At 41.1% G+C, this 19,695-nt stretch overlaps 1 protein-coding gene across 1 annotated transcript in view; it reads right to left on the minus strand.

Moving 5' to 3' along the window:
- PCCB (propionyl-CoA carboxylase subunit beta) overlaps positions 1-19,695 on the minus strand; it is a 94,528-nt gene that overhangs the window by 47,266 nt on the left and 27,567 nt on the right. The window contains exons 7-9 of the mRNA XM_027545441.1: positions 7,654-7,762; positions 4,909-5,029; positions 3,231-3,312 (exon numbers count right to left, since the gene is read on the minus strand). Coding sequence (XP_027401242.1) covers positions 3,231-3,312; positions 4,909-5,029; positions 7,654-7,762 — 312 coding nt within the window. The remainder of the gene's footprint in view (positions 1-3,230; positions 3,313-4,908; positions 5,030-7,653; positions 7,763-19,695) is intronic.

Raw genomic sequence — 19,695 nt, forward strand, 5'->3', positions numbered from 1 at the left:
TTTCTCCTTTGTTCATATTACTTACTTTTATTTTAAAAGGATTAAGAGAGTGTAGCAGAGACTCCTAAGTATCCACCAAAAATCCAGCTTCCATTTCTACCACTGTAACAGAAACGACGGCCAAATGGCCCTATTTCCTAACCTTCCCTGCAGTTGTATGTGATTTTATCAAAATTAAAGAAAATATATATTAGACTTCTGGTTCAAAAATCTGAGAAGGGGAAAAAATGATTAAATGAAAGGAGAAAAGGAGTTAATATAAAAGCAAAAAACAGCCTTAAAAAAGAAAAAACTCTGAAAGTTGACCCTTCAAAATACCTCAATAAAATATTTCAACTACTAGGTAACTATCAAGAAAATACAGAATACAAAATGTCAGAGGAGAAAACTACTGAAACGGATTTTGCTGATCTGAGACTATATAACCCTACATAACCCTATGCAGGTAAAATTAAAAATCTGGATGAAATAGAGAGTCACAGAGAAAAATTTATATACTTTACCAAAACGGACCCCAGCAAAGATAAAGTTTAGAGACATTAGCATTAAAGAGCAGAGGAAGTTATCAAAAAGCCACTCCTCCATCAAAAAAAATAATAATAAAGCATTAGGCACTGACAATTTTATGAGAATTTCTCCCACATTTTTAAAGAGGAGAAAATCCCAATGCTATTTCAGTTGTTCAGTCCATAGAAAAAGAAAGAAAACTTGCACATTCTTATTATGGCACTTTATGAACTGAACTGTGTACCCCCTCCCTCCAAATTCATATGTTGAAACCTAACACCCAGTGTGATTATACTTGGAGACGGGACCTTTAAAGAGATAAAGTAAACAAGGTCATAAAGATTCAGGCCCTAGTCTGAAAGGACTGGTGTCCTTTTAAGAGGAAGAACACTTGGGCAGCGTTCACTCAAGCTCCGTGTATGCACGACTGTGATGTGGGCTTCCACTCTCAGTATGGACTCAGAGACGCGAAAGTTTTGTTTTCTTTTTTGCCAAAATCATATAACAGAACGATCATATCAGAACTATTTGCAATAGCCTCAAACCAGAATTATCCAAATGCCCATCAACAGTAGATAAACTGTGGTCTGTTCATACAAAAGATGAAGAACCACGGCAACAATATACACTGCACCAATGCAGATGAATTCCAATTGTCATGTTGAATCAAAGTAGCCAGACAGGTAAGACCACACACTACATGACTCCATTCCTATAATATACAAAACCAAGAAAAACTAAACTATGCTATTAAAAGTCAGGATGGTGGTTTCCCTGAAAGGTTTAGGGGGAAACAGTGCCTGGAAGAGAACACCAGGGAGGCTTCTCTGTTTCTCTATGTGATGCATTTGAGCTACTCTACATAATTTTGCTTTGTTTTTAGAAGACTTGTAATTGTTAAAAAAAAAAAAAAATAATAATAATAATAATGGTTACCTCTGTAACTATACCCATGTAATGCTCTTGGTCCCCTGGAATTAGCAATTGGAGAAGTCATCAGGAGGGCTGCCATTCAACAGAGGGACAAAACCAGAAGCCAGGTTCCAGAGAGGAATAAAGGAAGAAGAGACACGAGGAGATGAAGGAAAAAGGGAGAAAAGACTGTGGACAGCAGTTAAGCAGAAATACAGGTAAAGAGGGGCACGTTTTAGCAGACAAGAAGTCCATACATGTTCAAACACATTGACTGCCCAGAGGAAAGAGTTATGAGAGGGAGAAGTTAAACCAGGTAAGAAAGCAAGAGGCCAGATAGACAGGGATGAAGCAAGGAGCCCCGGTGAAGGCACCTCATTTCCTGAGCCTGGGGAGATACGATGTAGGGGGTTGGGAAGGGGATGGTGGAGGGGAGAAATGGAACCTATGGGGCTCGAGGAACCTGATGCTCTTAATTTTCTCCATAAAGGAAATGCCAATGTCATGTGATCCGAGTGCAGAGTAGACATGAAAGTTAGGGTTTGGATCAGGAAGAGTGAAGAAGATAAGACCAGGGGCTGAGGGGAGGTTCACAGCACATATTCAAGCCAGGGGCCAGAGAGGCACACCGAGGGCCCAGCTCAGGCTGGAGCAAGGCTCCAGGGCTTCCCCCCAGCAGGCTAGCAACACGGGTGGATGGGCAGATGACTGCAGCCTTGAACCAGGGATGGTGCTCCATAGGATCAAAGGAGAATTGGGGCACTGATAACAAAGATCCCATTTTACCTTATTCACTGTAGTTTTGGACCTAAAATTACCCATGCTGGGTATGCTTTTGTTCTCTGAATGTCTTACCCGGAGGTGAGGTTGCCAAGGTAAAGTTTTGTCCATCACAGTGTCACTAAGAACAGGGCAGAGTCCAAGCTGGGCCAGGAAGGAAGTTTCCAGAAAGCGTGGAGGGCTCCAGAAGAAAGGGAAGGACAGAGACAGTGAGAGACAGACAGGACAACTGCGAGGTGCAGAGAGTAGTGAAGGCCAAGGTCAGAGGAGGGCATGCTGGAGGAAGAGGGCTCACATGGTGCTCAGCAGGCAATGATCCCGGCAACAAGGATCAGCTGCTGACTCATGCCGGCTTACCACAGCATGGGGGAGAAGGAACAGGTCCCTGGGGGAGCCAGGGCCTTGGGAGAGGCTGTCCCCACAGAGCCACCTGGGCTGAATTAAGCAAGAAGAGCTGAGAGCTCAGAGCACACAGGGAAGCACACAGGAAGGAGGGAGACAATGGCCATGGACAGGCGCCTCCAGTTCACTCCAACACTGGCCTCTTCACTTAATGAGCCAGGAACCCACTACACCAAGAAAAAGGTACAAAGGACTCCTGTGCTCCTCAGACCTACAAACATGTCCCTCAACTATGTCACAGGATGCCTCGTGAACTCTCCTTTCTCTAGAGAAACAAAACGCCCTCTGAGCATGACCCCAACAGACCCCAAACAGAAGTGTGTGAAGAGTCAACCCACCTCAGCTCCACGCTCTGGACACATGGCCCCACAGAGTGCCAGCTCAGGACCTCTGGGCTCTGCTGGCCCAAGTGCTGCCCCTCCCTCAGGTCCATCTAAGCCAGTAGGGTGGCCACACCCGCTGACTCTTCCCACAACATGTTCCTCAGTGCCCTGGCTCTGCGCCACCCCATGCCCTGCCTGTGGTGCCTGCTCTGAAGGCGTGTGGGTCCTGCACTTCCTCACTGAGCCAAAGCACCAGGACATGCACACTGCCAAGCCAGCAGACAGACAAACAGATGTGGGACTCACAGCATGTATGATGTCCACCATGTTGTAGGCTTTGGTAGATTCCAAAGGGACAATTGTGTCAAGCTCAGGAACCAGACGGTCACTTTGGGTAGAAAGAGAAGTAGATTTAATCAACATGGAAGAGCCGGTTGCCTTCTGTGGGTGGTGGGGGATAGGAGACGGAAACAGGGGAGACAGAATGTGTAGGGGCTGGACTGATTTTGTCTCTGCTGGGCTTGCAAAGCAGTCCCCAAAGATACATTCCTATGCTACCACCACATTAAAATGAACCTGAGCTTGATATTAACCCAGAAGATCTTCCCATTTTCATTTAGAGGGAAAAAACGAGCTTATTTCCCTAAATGTGGTGATGCCTTCATTAATCCTCTGAACACTTCCTACATTCCAGGGACTGTACAGGGCACTAAAAGACATGTAGTGAACAAGACAATGCCCGTCCAATTTGTCTTGTGGGAACAAGACAATTCCCACGCTGGGGTTTTGGGCATCACCCCACCCAGTAACAAAGGCCTCCTTTACTGTTCATTCGCTGTTTACTCAGACACATACAGCTTCCCTGGGACTGAAGAGAAAGCAGCTATGGCTGGGCCAAAGCAGGCTATTCAGACATGTGTAGGCCCTTGGTCTGTAACACCTTCAAAGATGCCCTAAACTTTTTGAGAACCCACACACAGTGCAGAGGCTCGGAAAAGGAGACTGTGCCCACTGCTCTAGGCCTTGTGACCACCCTCCCTTTCATGACCACACACAGTGGGCCACTGGTCGGGTCCCCTGAGGAGTAAGGCAGGCAGACAGGGAGGGGTCCTGGGGACATGACTCTTCAGAGCAACTCTGGCCCAGACACAGCCCAGAAGGTGGGAGCCCAGGTCCACCCACAGCGGAGGGTCTGAAAATGGCTTCTTCTCAAGGGGCACAATTTCAAATCCTTCTGCAGAAGTCGTGTAAGCCAAGTGAGCGCTTCAAAATCAGAGAGGAAACAAAGTGGAGAAGTAAGCCGCCAGAGGTCTGGAGCAGTGGTTCCCCAGCTGGGCGTCTGGTTTACTCTGTGGCGTGCCCCCACATCAGACAGTGGCCCAAATAAGCAAGAAGGAAAGTGGAGAAGGTCTCCACAGGGTGGCCAGCAACACGGCCTTCCCTAGGGCTGCCCCAGCTTCTGGCCACAAGCAAGTGTGCATAAGCACATTTCCTAAAGGGCACGCTGTCTGTATCAGTTCACACTGATTTACTTCATGTTAATACAAACAAACAAAATCTATCTCAATTCTGAACAAATTAAGACTGCCAGAAATAATATTTTGGGGCCCCATTTTTTTTATTCCCAAGCTACTTATCAGGTATTACAGAGAGGAAAAAGGAAAATAAAAATAAAATCTTTTGGGACTTCACTGGCAGTCCAGTGGTTAAGACGCCACACTTCCACTAAAGGGAGCACAGGTTCAGTCCCTGGTTGGGGAACTAACATCTCGCATGCCACACAGCATGGCCAAAAATAAACTCTAAAAGAAAAAAAATTTTAATAAATAAATGATATCTTTCTTGGCTTCTGTACCCAGACATGCCACCACCATGCCTACACCTGACTCCACTCCACAGTCTACTTCCAGCTGCCCACTAGGGCAGATCCTGGAGATCCAGCCAGAGCAGGGGGACCAGAGAAGGACTCCAACCTGCAACTCACCTGGGGTCATGGCACTCAAGGACAGGAGCTGGGTCCTGATTGCTGAGAGGCAGGTAGTTGAAGAACTCCCGGAGATTACACAAGGCATCAACGTCATTCTCAAAAGCCCTGTGGGCCACACCTGAGAAGACAGGGAGGACGTGATGAGCCAGGGCGCCTGTCAGCCCAGAGACACAGCTTCATGCCCACCTGCCCCTTCTAGGGCAGGCCGGCTGACAGCCCTGTTGCTGCCTGCCTCCACTGAGGATGGCACCCCACCACATGCCTTCAGGCTGATCCTCAGTCTATGCAGCCTGTTTCTTCTGCTTTGAATCTACACCCCTACAGGGGTCACTCCTTATACAAGTTTTTGCCCTAATATCACCTAGTCACTGGGGTTTCCCCTGGCCCCTCTCTCAAACGCAGCCCACTATGTGAATTATATCTCAATAAAGCTATTACTAAAAAATAATATATATATATATATATGTGTATGCATGTAGAGCATCTTTTGGGTCTTACTCTAAGACTACAGAGCTAAGTGCATCAGACATAGCCCAAGAGCCTAAGATTCAGGATACCAAATGATGCTTTTAAAGCTAAAATTATGTTATAGAAGAAAATATAATGTCACAAACAGTCATTCATTACATTAAGCTGTCAAATGAAAAAACAGGCCACAAATGAACATTATACACCTATGTTTGAGTATGCAGTTGTATATTCACATCCATCTGCACAAAAAGACTGCAGGGTATAACCAAAAAGTGAATGGTGTTTATCTTTGGGTATAAAATTCCTAGTGATTTTTATTCCTATAGTTTCTAAATTGTCTACTATAAACATGTAATACCATTGCAGTCAGGAAAAAAATTGCATATTTCATCAAATCTAAGACTCCATCAAGACTCAACATTATTTAGGGTGGGATGGATTGTGAGATTGGAACTGATAAATAGACACTACTATATATAAAATAGATAACCAATGAGAACCTACTGTATAGCACAGGGAACTCTGCTCAGTGCTCTGTGGTGACTTAAATGGGAAGGAAATCCAAAACGGAGGGGATTTATGTATATATAGCACACTCACTTTGTTCTACAGCAGAAATGAACACATTATAAAACTATACTCTAATTAAATAAATACATACATTTTTGAAAACACCATGGTTAATTTCCAATCATGGTTTTAATTTAAGAACTTCTGCACTGTGATCTATAAATCTAAAATAAAGTCAAGACTACAAACAAAGGGGAAAAAAAGTCGCAACATTATTTTATATTCCAGTAAGAAAAAAACTGCTGCCAATTGAGCCCTGAGATAGGAATGTGACAAGCTGTAGGTCAGCAGTGAGAAGTGTGCTGGCCAGAGAGCTGAAAGGACTCTTTCAGGGGTGAGAAAAAGGGGTGTGTCAAGGTGACCCCCACCCAAGATAGGGGAGGAACAACTTCTGTGGGTAGGGGGAATCAAGAGATCTGACTTTTATTTTTTAAGCAGATTTCATCAAATGTTAAGACCTCACGGACATTAAGACATACCTCGACTATATGTACACTAAGAAAGAAATGCTGACAATCAAATGATGACCCAATGCCTTACGCACAATACAGAGAGGTGCAGATCATCCACCAGCCCCTCGATGCTCTGAAATCTCTCAAAGAGGCAATTTCTCCCATCTTCAGTTACACTGCTTGCTGTGTGGTACGCAGTACTTTCACAACTTGAGGTCTTTTGCCAAGGAATTCTGGAATTCCAATCATTATTCCAACAACTGTCTTCTCTAATACCAGATTCATGCTCTGCTCCCAATTACATGCCTCTGTGTATAAACAGCATCTTTCAATGGTGAAAGCAAAGGATAATCTTCCAGCATATGTGACACTTAACCTTAAGGAGGTGAAAAGCTATGACCAAGCTTATGAACACACGGGTCTTGACCATGTGCTCACTGGCCAATGGTGACTGGTAAGATGCTGCTGCTGCTACTAAGTCGCTTTAGTCGTGTCCAACTCTGTACAACCCCATAGATGGCAGCCCACTAGGCACCTCCGTCCCTGGGATTCTCCAGGCAAGAATACTGGAGTGGGTTGCCATTTCCTTCTCCAATGCATGAAAGTGAAAAGTGAAAGTGAAGTCGCTCAGTCATGCCCGACTCTTAGCGACCCCATGGACTGCAGCCTACCAGGCTCCTCCATCCATGGGATTTTCCAGGCAAGAGTACTGGAGTGGTTGCCATTGCCTTCTCTGATGGCTCTTAAAACATATCCCAACTTTGGAGTAAAAGAAGTCCCACACCAAGGGACTTCCCTGGTGTGGTCCAGTGGCTAAGACTCCCCACTCCCAATGCAGAAAGCCTGGATTCAATCCCTGATCAGGGAACTAGATCCCACATGCCACAACTAAAGATCCTGCTTGCCTCAACTAAGACTCAGCATAGCCAAATAATTATTTTCTTTTTAAAAAGTCACATCAAAATGCAATTTTTTAAGTTCAACTATATGCACATGAATCATAATTCTTACAGCCATCATTCTAGTTAGTTCAACATTTTCAAAGACTAGAAAAGCATTAGAAGTACCCCATTAGTTAACGAGTTTGAGATATAAATCCACATTTATTACTATCTGTAGATAATACATCACACTACAGTCTATTCAAATAAACTCTGTCGATAAAGCGATATTTGTAACAGACTGTCAGCTCTAGCAACGCCTCCTCTCCGTGTCTGACGACAGTGAGGTGAGCCTCAAGGCCCCTCACCTGACATGGTGGTGTGGGTCCTGGCACCCCCAAGTTCCTCCTGAGTAACGTCCTCATTGGTGACAGACTTCACAACGTCAGGGCCAGTGATGAATAAGTAGGAGGTGTCCTGAAACCAGAGAATTCCAGAAAGTTCAGTCTCAGAGAAGGTGGTGACATGGTGGCAGAACCAGGTTAGGATACACTCACAGATGCCTAACCAAAGTAAAGAGCCATGTTTTCCCTGCCTTGCCATCAAAAAATCTTTGTTGCCTGGTTCTCTCTCAGCAGAATGACCTGTAGTATAGCTAACATTCCAGGGTCACTCATCTGTAGGGCCACACCCTAACAAGCGGCCCTGGTGCAGACCTTGCTATGCACTAAGGACTTTTCTAAGCACTTCACCAGACTCTGTCATTAAAACCTAGGTACTATTATCACCTTATTTACAGATGAAGAAAGGCACTGGTCTGCAGCTCGCCTAAAATGAACCACTTTAAGTGAAGCCATCTGGAGATAATGATAATAATCAATGTTTGGTGTTCTGAGACACTGATAGGCTTTGGTTTCTAGTTTCTAACTTAAAGATAATAAAGACATATTATAAAATATTTAACCAGAATAGGGGATACAGTGGAATGTAAGTCTACATGCCAGCCCTTATTTCCAGGCCTCCAATTTCCATCCCCAAAGGCAACTGCTGTCAGTTTCTCTGACATCCATGCATATGGGAGCATTTATATATTTTTTCCTTCTTATTTTCTCTCTAGCACAGTGCCCCACACACTGTTCTGGAACTTCCTGATGATCATTCCACATGAGGATAGTAAAATAAGTATCACATATTTACTGCTGTCACCTACTGATGGTCTTTTAGATTGTTTCCAGAGTTTTGCTATAGCAAGCAATCTTGCAATAAATATCTTACTACAATTTTCTGTCAACTCACTGTTCATGTTCTTTGCCTATTTTCTTACTGGATAGATGTTTTTATGTAAAGGACATCAGTGCTTAGATTATTACCTGTGTGTATCAATCTTTATTTTATGGCTCTGTGTTTGGAATCTTGCTAGAATGGCCTAGCTAGAGAGGTCTCTCTTCTCCACTCTACACATGGACTCAAACATATGTTCATAAGAGCACGACTTGTAACAGCCAAAAATTAGTAACAGCCCAATTCCATCAACAAGTGAATCTCAAAATAATTATCCTAAGTGAATGAAACCAGCCCCATGTCACAAAACAAACAAAAAGAGAGTACACAGTGGACCTCCCTAGTGGTCCAGTGGTGAAGAGTCCACCTGCCAATGCAGGCGACATAGGTTCAACCCCTGGTCCCGGAAGATTAGTCCTGCAACTACGCCCGAGGACCGCAACTACTGAAACCCACATGCATAGAACCCACGCTCCGCAACAAGAGAAGCCACCACAATGAGAAGCATGCACCCACAGCTAGAATAGGCCCTGCTTGTCGCAACTAGAGAAAGCTCATGCACAGCAACAAAGACTCAGTTTTTTAGAAAACTGTGAATGAAAAAAAAAGTACATACTTTTTGTATATATTTTGTACATACAAAATATTATTTTGTAAAATGTCATTTTGTATGATTCTGTTTATATCAACATAATATTATTAAAAAATGCAAATTAATCTAGTGTGATAAAAAGCAGATGAACCTGAGGACAGGGCTGGGAGGTAGGAAAGAATGAATTACAATGATACAAGAAGACACTTTGGGAAGTAATGGCTATGTTCATTATCTTAATTGTGGTCATAGCTTCATGGCTATAAACATACATCAAAAAACTCTTAATTACACAGCTTAAATGTGTACAGTTCACCATATATCGATTATATCTCAAAGTTGTAAAATATGTGGAAATGCAAAGGGTCAAGAATATCCCATATCCATATGACTTAAAGAAAATAAGGGGGAACAACTTGTCGTACCAGATATTAGCATTTATTATAAAGCCATTGTCATTGATAGTATCATACTGACTGCCACAGAGATAAGCAAATAAGGATTGAGAAAGTGCAATAAACACTCTTGATATGTGGACACTTGATTCATGACATAAATGACATTACAGAGCAGGAAACAATGTTCTTTTCAATATAAGGCTAGATGTCAACTAGGTACCTGTATTGGAAAAAAAATTTTTTAATAAATCAAATTAGCCTCTATGTGTAAAAGCCACTCCAATTTTAGATGAATATATAAAACACAAAATAAAAAAGCCTTTAGAAAACAAAGTATCTTCATGACTTCAGGGTTGGAAAAGGTTCAAGAACTTAAACACACTATCCATAAACTATTCATTTGAAACTGTTTCTCCTATCAAAAGGGCACAGAAGCCAGCTTACAGGAACTCCCACTGGCTAAGGGAAGGATGATTTGAGCATCAAAATAATGATAGTAATGGATTATAAACCACTCAGTAAAATCTGAAATCCATAAACCTATATTAAGTCAGTGAAATGAATAAATGCCCAGGAAATGCAGGGCTCTTCCTTAAAGTAGAATGCCAGTTAATATGAAGCAAGTGGTGGAGCTGGAAAATAACCACCTTGTAAAGATTGGTTTGGACAGGAATAATCGATAGATATTAATCAAGGAGCAAAAGTATAACGTGGAACAGTTATTTGGCCTCAAAGCATCTTTCCAGTGAGAATCAGCTACAAAGGAAAAACAGTAACTACACAGTGGAGAAACCAGACAACACCTCAACAATGATCAAATTAATATCATCAATGAAGGGCAGATGGCCACCACTTGCCTCCAGATGTGATCATCTAAGCAGGAGACAATATCACTAATGTAGTAGACAGTCTGGGATATCTAATCTGAATCTGATCATGAGGAAATGCCAGATAAACCCAAACTGAGCAACAACCTATGAGATAATTCATTCTGCAGCCTTCAATGTCATGACAAAGAATCTGAGAAATTGTCACCGTGTAAAGGAAATTAATGCAATATAACAACTAAATGCAATATGTGATCCTGAAATGGATCCTGTACTAAAGAAAATGCTATAAAGGACATTTTTGGGACAACTGACTGAACTGGAATCTGCTTGGTAAACAAAAGTATTACATGAGATGGACTACATGTTAGTCATATGCAAAACAAGCTTAAGAAATTTTTAAAAATTGAAATCATACAAACTATCTTCTTTGATCACAATGGAATGAAACTGGAAACAGAAAGAAAACTGGAAACTTACAAATAGATGGAAATTAAACATCACACTCTTTAAACAACCAATGGACTAAGATGAAATAAAAGGAAATTTTAAAATATCAAGAAATGAAAACATACAAAAACTTATGAGATACAGCAAAAACAGTGCTAAGAGGAGAAATTAAAGCTGTAAACACTTACACTAAGAAAGTTCTGAACCCAACTTTACACCTTAAAGAACTTAACAAGAAAAAAAGAACTAAACCTAAAGAGCAGAAGGAAGGAAATAAATATTAGAACTGAGATAAGTGAAAAATAGAAAACATAGAGGGAGAAAAAAAAATCAGTAAAACCAGAAGTTGGTTTTTCAAAAAGATCAACAAACTTGACAAATATTTAGCAAGATGGACAAATATTTAGCAATATTTAGCAAAAAGAGACTCAAATTACTAAAATCAGAAATGAAAGTGGGGGCACTTTCCTGGCGGTCCTGTGGTTAAGAATCCACCTGCCAATGCAGGGGACACAGGTTCAATCCCTGCCACAATTACAGAGCCCACACTCTAGAGCCCATAAGCCACAACTACTGAAGCATGCACACCCTAGATCCTGTGCTCTTCAGTAAGAGAAGCCACTGCAATTAGAAGCCTACCCATCACAACGAGAGTAGCCCCCACTCACCTCACTACAACTAGAGAAAGCCCACGTGCAGCAACAAACATGCAGCAATGAATATCCAGCGCTGCCCAAGACAAAAAAGTTTTTTTAACAGAAATGAAAGTAGAAACATAACTACTAATTCTACAGAAATAAAAAGATTATTATAAGAGTCCTATGAACAATTCTATACCAACAAATTGGATAACCTAGATGACATGGACAAATTCCTGGAAACATACAACCTACTACCAAGACCGAATCATGAAAAAGTAGAAAATCTGAATAGACCTGTAACTAGTAAGGAGACTCAATCAGTAATCAAAAACCTCCCAAATAAAAGCTCAAGACCAAGAGGTTTCACCATTGAATTCTACCAAATATTAAGAAAGATTAAACACCAATCCCCTCAAATTCTTTCCAAAAAATTGAAGAGGAGGAAGTATCTCCTAATTCATTCTATGAAACCCAGCATTACATTAATACCAAAGCAGACAAAGACACTACAAGAAAAGTGCAGATCAATATCCCATATAAATACTGACATAAATATACTCAACAAAATACTAGAGGATCTAAACCAACAATATTTTATAAGGAATTATACACCAAAATGAAGAAGAATTTTTCCTGAAATATAAGGATGGTTGAACACACCAATATCAATCTAATACACCACATTAACAAAAAACAAAGAAAAAAGTTACATGATCATCTCAATGCAAAAAAAGCATGACAGAATTCAACACTCTTTCATGATAAAAATACTCAGAAAACTAGGAAGAAACTACTTCAACATGATTAAGGTCATATACGAAAAGCCTACAGCTAACATACTCAATGGTAAAAGATTAGAAGCTTTCCTCTAAGAACAGGTACAAAGTAAAGATGCCCGTTTTCTCACTTCTATTCAACACAGACCTAATCAAAACAACCAAAAAAAATAAAAAGCCATCTAAATCAGAAAGAAAGAATAAAATTATTTGTTTGCAGACGACATAGATTTTATATGCAGAAAACCCTAAAGATTACACACAAAGTTAGAATGAACAAATTAAGTTGCAAGATACAAAATTAACACATCTAAAAATCAGTTGCATTTCTGTACACTAACAATGAAAAATCTGAAAAGAAAGTTACAAAAACAAGAAAAAAGAATAAAGCACTTAGGAATAAGGCAAAAAGGCAAAAAAAAAAAAAAGAAAACTTGTACAATGAAAATTACAAAACATTTCTGAAATAAATTAAAGAAGACATAACGGAAAAGACAGCTGTTTGTGGATTGAAAGACTCAATATTGTTAAGATGTCAAAACTACCAGAAGGAATGTACAGATTCAATGTCATCCCTATCAAAATTGCAATGACATTTTTGAAGAAACAGAAAAATCCATCCTAAATTTGATGTGGAACCTCAAGAGACTCTGCATGCAAACAATATATTTATTTTTAATTACAAATATCCTTTACAAATATTCACATAGAAATCCTGGACAAAATACGCACAAACCAAAGGAGTACATTAAAAGGTTTATACACTATAATAAAGTGGGATTTATTCCTGGAATTTGAGAATGGGTCAACAGACAAAAATTAATCAATGTGATATGCTACCTTAATAGAATGAAGGAAAAAATAACCCAAATCATCTCAATTGAATCAATAAAAGAATGACAGTCAAACAATTTTTAAAAAGAACTAAGTTGGAGATCTCACACTTTCTGACTTCAAAACCTACTACAAAGCTATAAAAATCAAAACAGTGTGGAACTGGCATAACAGCAGACATACAGACCAATGGAACAGAATAATTAGCCCTGAAATAAACCCTTCCATACTTGGTCAAGTGGTTTTGAACAATGATCCTTAGACCATTCAATGGAGAAAGAACAGTCTTTCCAACAAATGGAGCTGGAATCCAGCATTATGCTGGAATCCTGGGCATATAATCAAAGAAAACTCTAACTCAGAAAAAATACCTGCACTCCAGTATTTATAATAGCACTATTAACAACAGTCAAGACATGGAAGCAATCTAAATGTCCATCAGGAGATGACTGGATAAAGAAAATGTACTACATATATACAATAAAATACTGCTGCTGCTGCTGCTAAGTCACCTCAGTCATGTCTGACTCTGTGCAACCCCATGGACTGCAGCCTACCAGGCTCCTCCGTCCGTGGGATTTTCCAGGCAAGAGTACTGGAGTGGGTTGCCATTTCCTTTTCCAGGGGATCTTCCCAACCCGGGAATCAAACCTGGGTCTCCTACACTGCAGGCAGATTCTTTACCATCTGAGTCACCAGGGACTAAGAGAAAGACAAATATAAGATATTACTTATATGTGGAATCTAAAATAAGATACAAATGAATTTGTTTACAAAACAGAAACAGACCCCTAAATAAAACAAGCCTATGGTTACCAAAGGGGTAGGAGCAGGGAGAGGAAATAATTTGGAGTTTGGGACTGACAGATACACACTGTTCAGTTCAGTCTCTCAGTCATGTCCGACTCTGTGACCCCATGAACTGCAGCACGTCAGGCCTCCCTGTCCATCACCAACTCCTGGAGTTCACTCAGACTCACGTCCATCGAGTCAGTGATGCCATCCAGCCATCTCATCCTCTGTTGTCCCCTTCTCCTACTGCCTCCAATCCCTCCCGGCATCAGAGTCTTTTCCAATGAGTCAACTCTTCGCATGAGGTGGCCAAAGTACTGGAGTTTCAGCTTTAGCATCATTCCTTCAAAGAAATCCCAGGGCTGATCTCCTTCAGAATGGACTGGTTGGATCTCCTTGCAGTCCAAGGGACTCTCAAGAGTCTTCTCCAACACCACAGTTCAAAAGCATCAATTCTTTGGCACTCAGCCTTCTTCACAGTCCAACTCTCACATCCATATATGACCACTGGAAAAACCATAGCCTTGACTAGACGAACCTTTGTTGGCAAAGTAATGTCTCTGCTTTTGAATATGCTATCTAGGTTAGTCATAATTTTCCTTCCATGGAGTAAGTGTCTTTTAATTTCATGGCTGCAGTCACCATCTGCAGTGATTTTGGAGCCCAGAAAAATAAGTCAGTCACTGTTTCCACTGTTTCCCCATCTATTTCCCATGAAGTGATGGGATCGGATGCCATGATCTTCATTTTCTGAATGTTGAGCTTTAAGCCAACTTTTTCACTCTCCACTTTCACTTTCATCAAGAGGCTTTTGAGTTCCTCTTCACTTTCTGCCATAAGGGTGGTGTCATCTGCATATATGAGGTTATTGATATTTCTCCCTCCAATCTTGATTCCAGCTTGTGTTTCTTCCGGTCCAGCGTTTCTCATGATGTACTCTGCATATAAGCTAAATAAGCAGGGTGACAATATACAGCCTTGACATACTCCTTTTCCTATTTGGAACCAGTCTGTTGTTCCATGTCTAGTTCTAACTGTTGCTTCCTGACCTGCATAGAGGTTTCTCAAGAGGCAGGTCAAGTGATCTGGTATTCCCATCTCTTTCAGAATTTTCCACAGTTTATTGTGATCCACACAGTCAAAGGCTTTGGCATAGTCAATAAAGCAGAAATAGATGCTTTTCTGGAACTCTCTTGCTTTTTCCACGAACCAGTGGATGTTGGCAATTTCATCTCTGGTTCCTCTGCCTTTTCTAAAACCAGCTTGAACATCAGGAAGTTCACGGTTCACATATTGCTGAAGCCTGGCTTGGAGAATTTTGAGCGTTACTTTACTAGCGTGTGAGATGAGTGCAATTGTGCAGTAGTTTGAGCATTCTTTGGCATTGCCTTTCTTTGGGATTGGCATGAAAACTGACCTTTTCCAGTCCTGTGGCCACTGCTGAGTTTTCCAAATTAGCTGGCATATTGAGTGCAGCACTTTCACAGCATCATCTTTCAGGATTTGAAATAGCTCAACTGGAATTCCATCACCTCCACTAGCTTTGTTCACAGTGAAGCTTTCTAAGGCCCACTTGACCTATAGATACACACTGCTAAGTCACTTCAGTCGTGTCAGACTCTGTGAGACCCCACAGACGGCAGCCCACTAGGCTCCTCTGTCCCTGGGATTCTCCAGGCAAGAATACTGGAGTGGGTTGCCGTTTCCTTCTCCAATGCATGAAAGTGAAAAGTGAAAATGAAGTCACTCAGTCGTCCCCAGCTCTTAGCGACACCAAGGACTGCAGCCTACCAGGCTCCTCCGTCCATGGGATTTTCCAGGCAAGAGTACTGGAGTGGGGTGCCACACTACTATATATAAAATAGGACAGCAAGGACCTACTGTAGAGCACAGGAAACTAAATTCAATATCCTATAATAAACTATAATGAAAAAAAAATATTGCTGGGAAAACTGGATCAGTCAGTCCGTCAGTTCAGTCACTCAGTCGTGTCCAACTCTTTGGGATCCCATGAATTGCAGCATGCCAGGCCCCCCTGTCCATCACCAACTCCCAGAGTTCACTCAGACTGACGTCCATCAAGTCAGTGATGCCATCCAGCCATCTCATCCTCTGTCGTCCCCGTCTCCTTCTGCCCCCAATCCCTCCCGGCATCAGGGTCTTTTCCAATGAGTCAACTCTTCGCATGAGGTGGCCAAAGTATTGGAGTTTCAGCTTTAGCATCCGTCCTTCCAATGAACACCCAGGACTGATGTCCTTTAGGATGGACTGGTTGGATCTCCTTGCAGTCCAAGGGACTCTCAAGAGTCTTCTCCAACACCACAGTTCAAAAGCATCAATTCTTTGATGCTCAGCTTTCTTCACAGTCCAACTCTCACATCCATACATGACCACTGGAAAAACCATAGTCTTGACTAGATGGACCTTTGTTGGCAAAGTAAATCTCTGCTTTTTAATATGCTATCTACGTAACGATAACCCTGTATGCGAGACAGCAAAAGAGACAAAGATGTATAGAAAAGTCTTTTGGGCTCTGTGGGAGAGGGCGAGGGTGGGATTATTTGGGAGAATGGCATTGAAACATGTATAATATCATATGTGAAATGAATCACCAGTCCAGATTCGAGGCATGATACAGGATGCTCGGGGCCGGTGCACTAGCATGACCCAGAGGGATGGTATGGGGAAGGAATTGGGAGGGGGGTTCAGGATGGGGACAATGTATACTCCCGTGAGGATTCATGTTGATGTATGGCAAAACCAATACAATATTGTAAAGTAATTAGCTTTCAATTAAAATAAATAAATTTATATTTTAAAAAAATTTTAAAAATAAATAAAAAACCTGATTAGATAGAAACTGAAAAAAAAAATTAATATGCTATCTAGGTTGGTCATAACTTTCCTTCATGCAAAAACATGAAATTGGACCTTATGTAATACCATATACAAAAATTAACTCAAAAGGACCAAACATAAGAGCTAAAACTGTACAACTTAGAAAAGAAAAAGGGGAAACTCTTTTGTGACACTGGATTTGGCAAGATTTCTCAGGTATGACAACAAAACCAGAGATAAGAAAAGTACATAGACTTCATCAAAATTAAAATCTTTTGTGCAAAAAATACTAACAGAATAAAAAAGGAGCCCACAGAATGGGAGGAAATATTTTCAAAGACGTATCTGTTAAGCGGTAATATCAGAATATGTAAAGAACTTCTACAACTCAACAAGAACAAAAACAATCCAATCAAGAAGACATAAACATCTCCAAAAAAGATATGTGAAAGTGAAAGTATCAGTTGCTCGGGCATTCCTGACTCTTCGCGACCCCATGAACTGCAGCCCCCAAGGCCCCTCTGCCATGAGATTTTCCAGGCAAGGATACTGGAGTGGCTTGCCATTTCCTTCTCCAGGGGATCTTTCCAACCCAGGGATCAAACCCATGTTTCCTGCACTGCAGGCATGTTCTTCACCAAATGAGCTACCAGGGAAGCCTGTATCAATGGCAAATAATATGAAAACAGGCTCAACATCACTAATTATATTAGGAAATATAAATGAAAACCACAATGAGATACCACTTCACACAAACTAAGATGGCTATCATCAAAACAGAAAACAAGTGCTGGCAAGGATGTGGAGAAGACGGAACTTTTGTGCATTGTTGGTGGGAATGTAAAACGGTACAGCCACTGTGTAAAAACAGTGTGATGTTCCCTCAAAACACTAAACAGAGTTACCATTTTATTGAAAAGGCAAAAAGATAGGACACTGAAAGATGAACTCCCCAGGTCAGTAGGTGCCCAGTATGCTACTGGAGATCAGTGGAGAAATAACTCCAGAAAGAATGAAGAGACGGAGCCAAAACAAAAACAACATCCAGTTGTGGATGTGACTGGTGATAGAAGCAAAGTCCAATGCTGTGAAAAGCAATATTGCATAGGAACCTGGAATGTTACATTCATGAATCAAGGCAAACTGGAGTGGTCAAAGAGGAGATGGCAAGAATGAATGTTCCATTTTAGGAATCAGCTAACTAAGATGGACTGGAATGGGTGAATTTAACTCAGATGACCATTACATCTATTACTGTGGGCAAGAATACCTTAGAAGGAATGGAGTAACCATCACAGTCAACAAGAGAGTCCAAAATGCAGTACTTGGATGCAATCTCAAAAATGACAGTATGATCTCTGTTCATTTCCAAGGCAAACCATTCAACATCACGATAATCCAAGTCTATGCCCCAACCAGTAACGCTGAAGGAGCTGAAGTTGAACACTTCCATGAAGACCTACAAGAACTTCTAGACCTGACACCCAAAAAAGATGTCCTTTTCATTATAGGGGAATGGAGTGTAAAAGTAGAAAGTCAAGAAACACCTGGAGTAACAGGAAAATTTGGCCTTGGACTGCAGAATGAAGCAGGGCAAAGGCTAATAGAGTTCTACCAAGAGAACACATTGGTCATAGCAAACACCCTCTTCCAACAACACAATAGAAGACTCTACACATGGACATCACCAGATGATCAATACCAAAATCAGATTGATTATATTCTTTGCAGCCAAAGATGGAGAAGCTCTATACAGTCAGCAAAAACAAGACCGGGGAGCTGACTGTGGCTCAGATCATGAACTTCTTATTGCCAAATTCAGACTTGGATTGAAGAAAGTAGGGAAAACCACTAGACCATTCAGGTATGACTTAAATCAAATCACTTATGATTATACAGTGGAAGTGAGAAATAGAATCAAAGGATTAGATCTGATAGACAGAGTGTCTGAAGAACTATGGACAGAGGTTCATCACATTGTACAGTAGACAGGAATCAAGACCATCCCCAAGAAAAAGAAAAGCAAAAAAGTAATAAAATGGTTGTCTGAGGAGGCCTTACAAATACATGAGAAAAGAAGGTAAAGGCAAAGGAGAAAAGGAAAGATATACCCATTTGCATGCAGAGTTCCAAAGAATAGCAAGAAAAGATAAGAAAGCCTTCTTCAGTGATTAGTGCAAAGAAATAGATGAAAACAATAGAATGGGGAAGACTAGAGATCTCTTCAAGAATATTAGAGATACCAAGGGAACATTTCATGCAAAGATGGGCTCAATAAAGACAGAAATGGTATGGACCTAACAGAAGCAGAAGATATTAAGAAGAGGTGGCAAGAATACACAGAGGAACTACACAAAAAAGATCTTCATGACCCAGATAATTACGATGGTATGATCACTCACCTAGACCCAGACATCCTGGAATGCAAAGTCAAGTGGGCCTTAGGAAGCATCAGTATGAACAAAGCTAGTGGAGGTGACAGAATTCTAGTTGAGCTATTTCGAATCCTAAAAGATGATGCTGTGAAAGTGCTGCATTCAATATGCCAGCAAATTTGGAAAACTCAGCAGTGGCCACAGGACTAGAAAAGGTCAGTTTTCATTGCAATCTCAAAGAAAGGCAAAGCCAAAGAATGCTCAAACTACCACACAATTACACTCATCTCACACGCTACTAGAGTAATACTCAAAATTATTCAAACCAGGCTTCAACAGTACATGAACCGTGAACTTGCAGATGTTCAAGCTGGATTTAGAAAAGGCAGAGGAACCAGAGATCAAATTATTTACATCCATTGGATCATTGAAAAAGCAAGAGAGTTCCAGAAAAACATCTATTTCTGCTTTATTGACTATGCCAAAGCCTTTGACTATGTGGATCACAATAAGCTTGGGAAATTCTGAAAGGGATGGGAATACCAGACCACTTGACCTGCCTCTTGAGAAATCTGCATGCAGGTCAGGAAGCAACAGTTAGAATTG

Source organism: Bos indicus x Bos taurus, chromosome 1 (assembly GCF_003369695.1).
Source record: "Bos indicus x Bos taurus breed Angus x Brahman F1 hybrid chromosome 1, Bos_hybrid_MaternalHap_v2.0, whole genome shotgun sequence".
Lineage (NCBI taxonomy): Eukaryota > Metazoa > Chordata > Mammalia > Artiodactyla > Bovidae > Bos > Bos indicus x Bos taurus.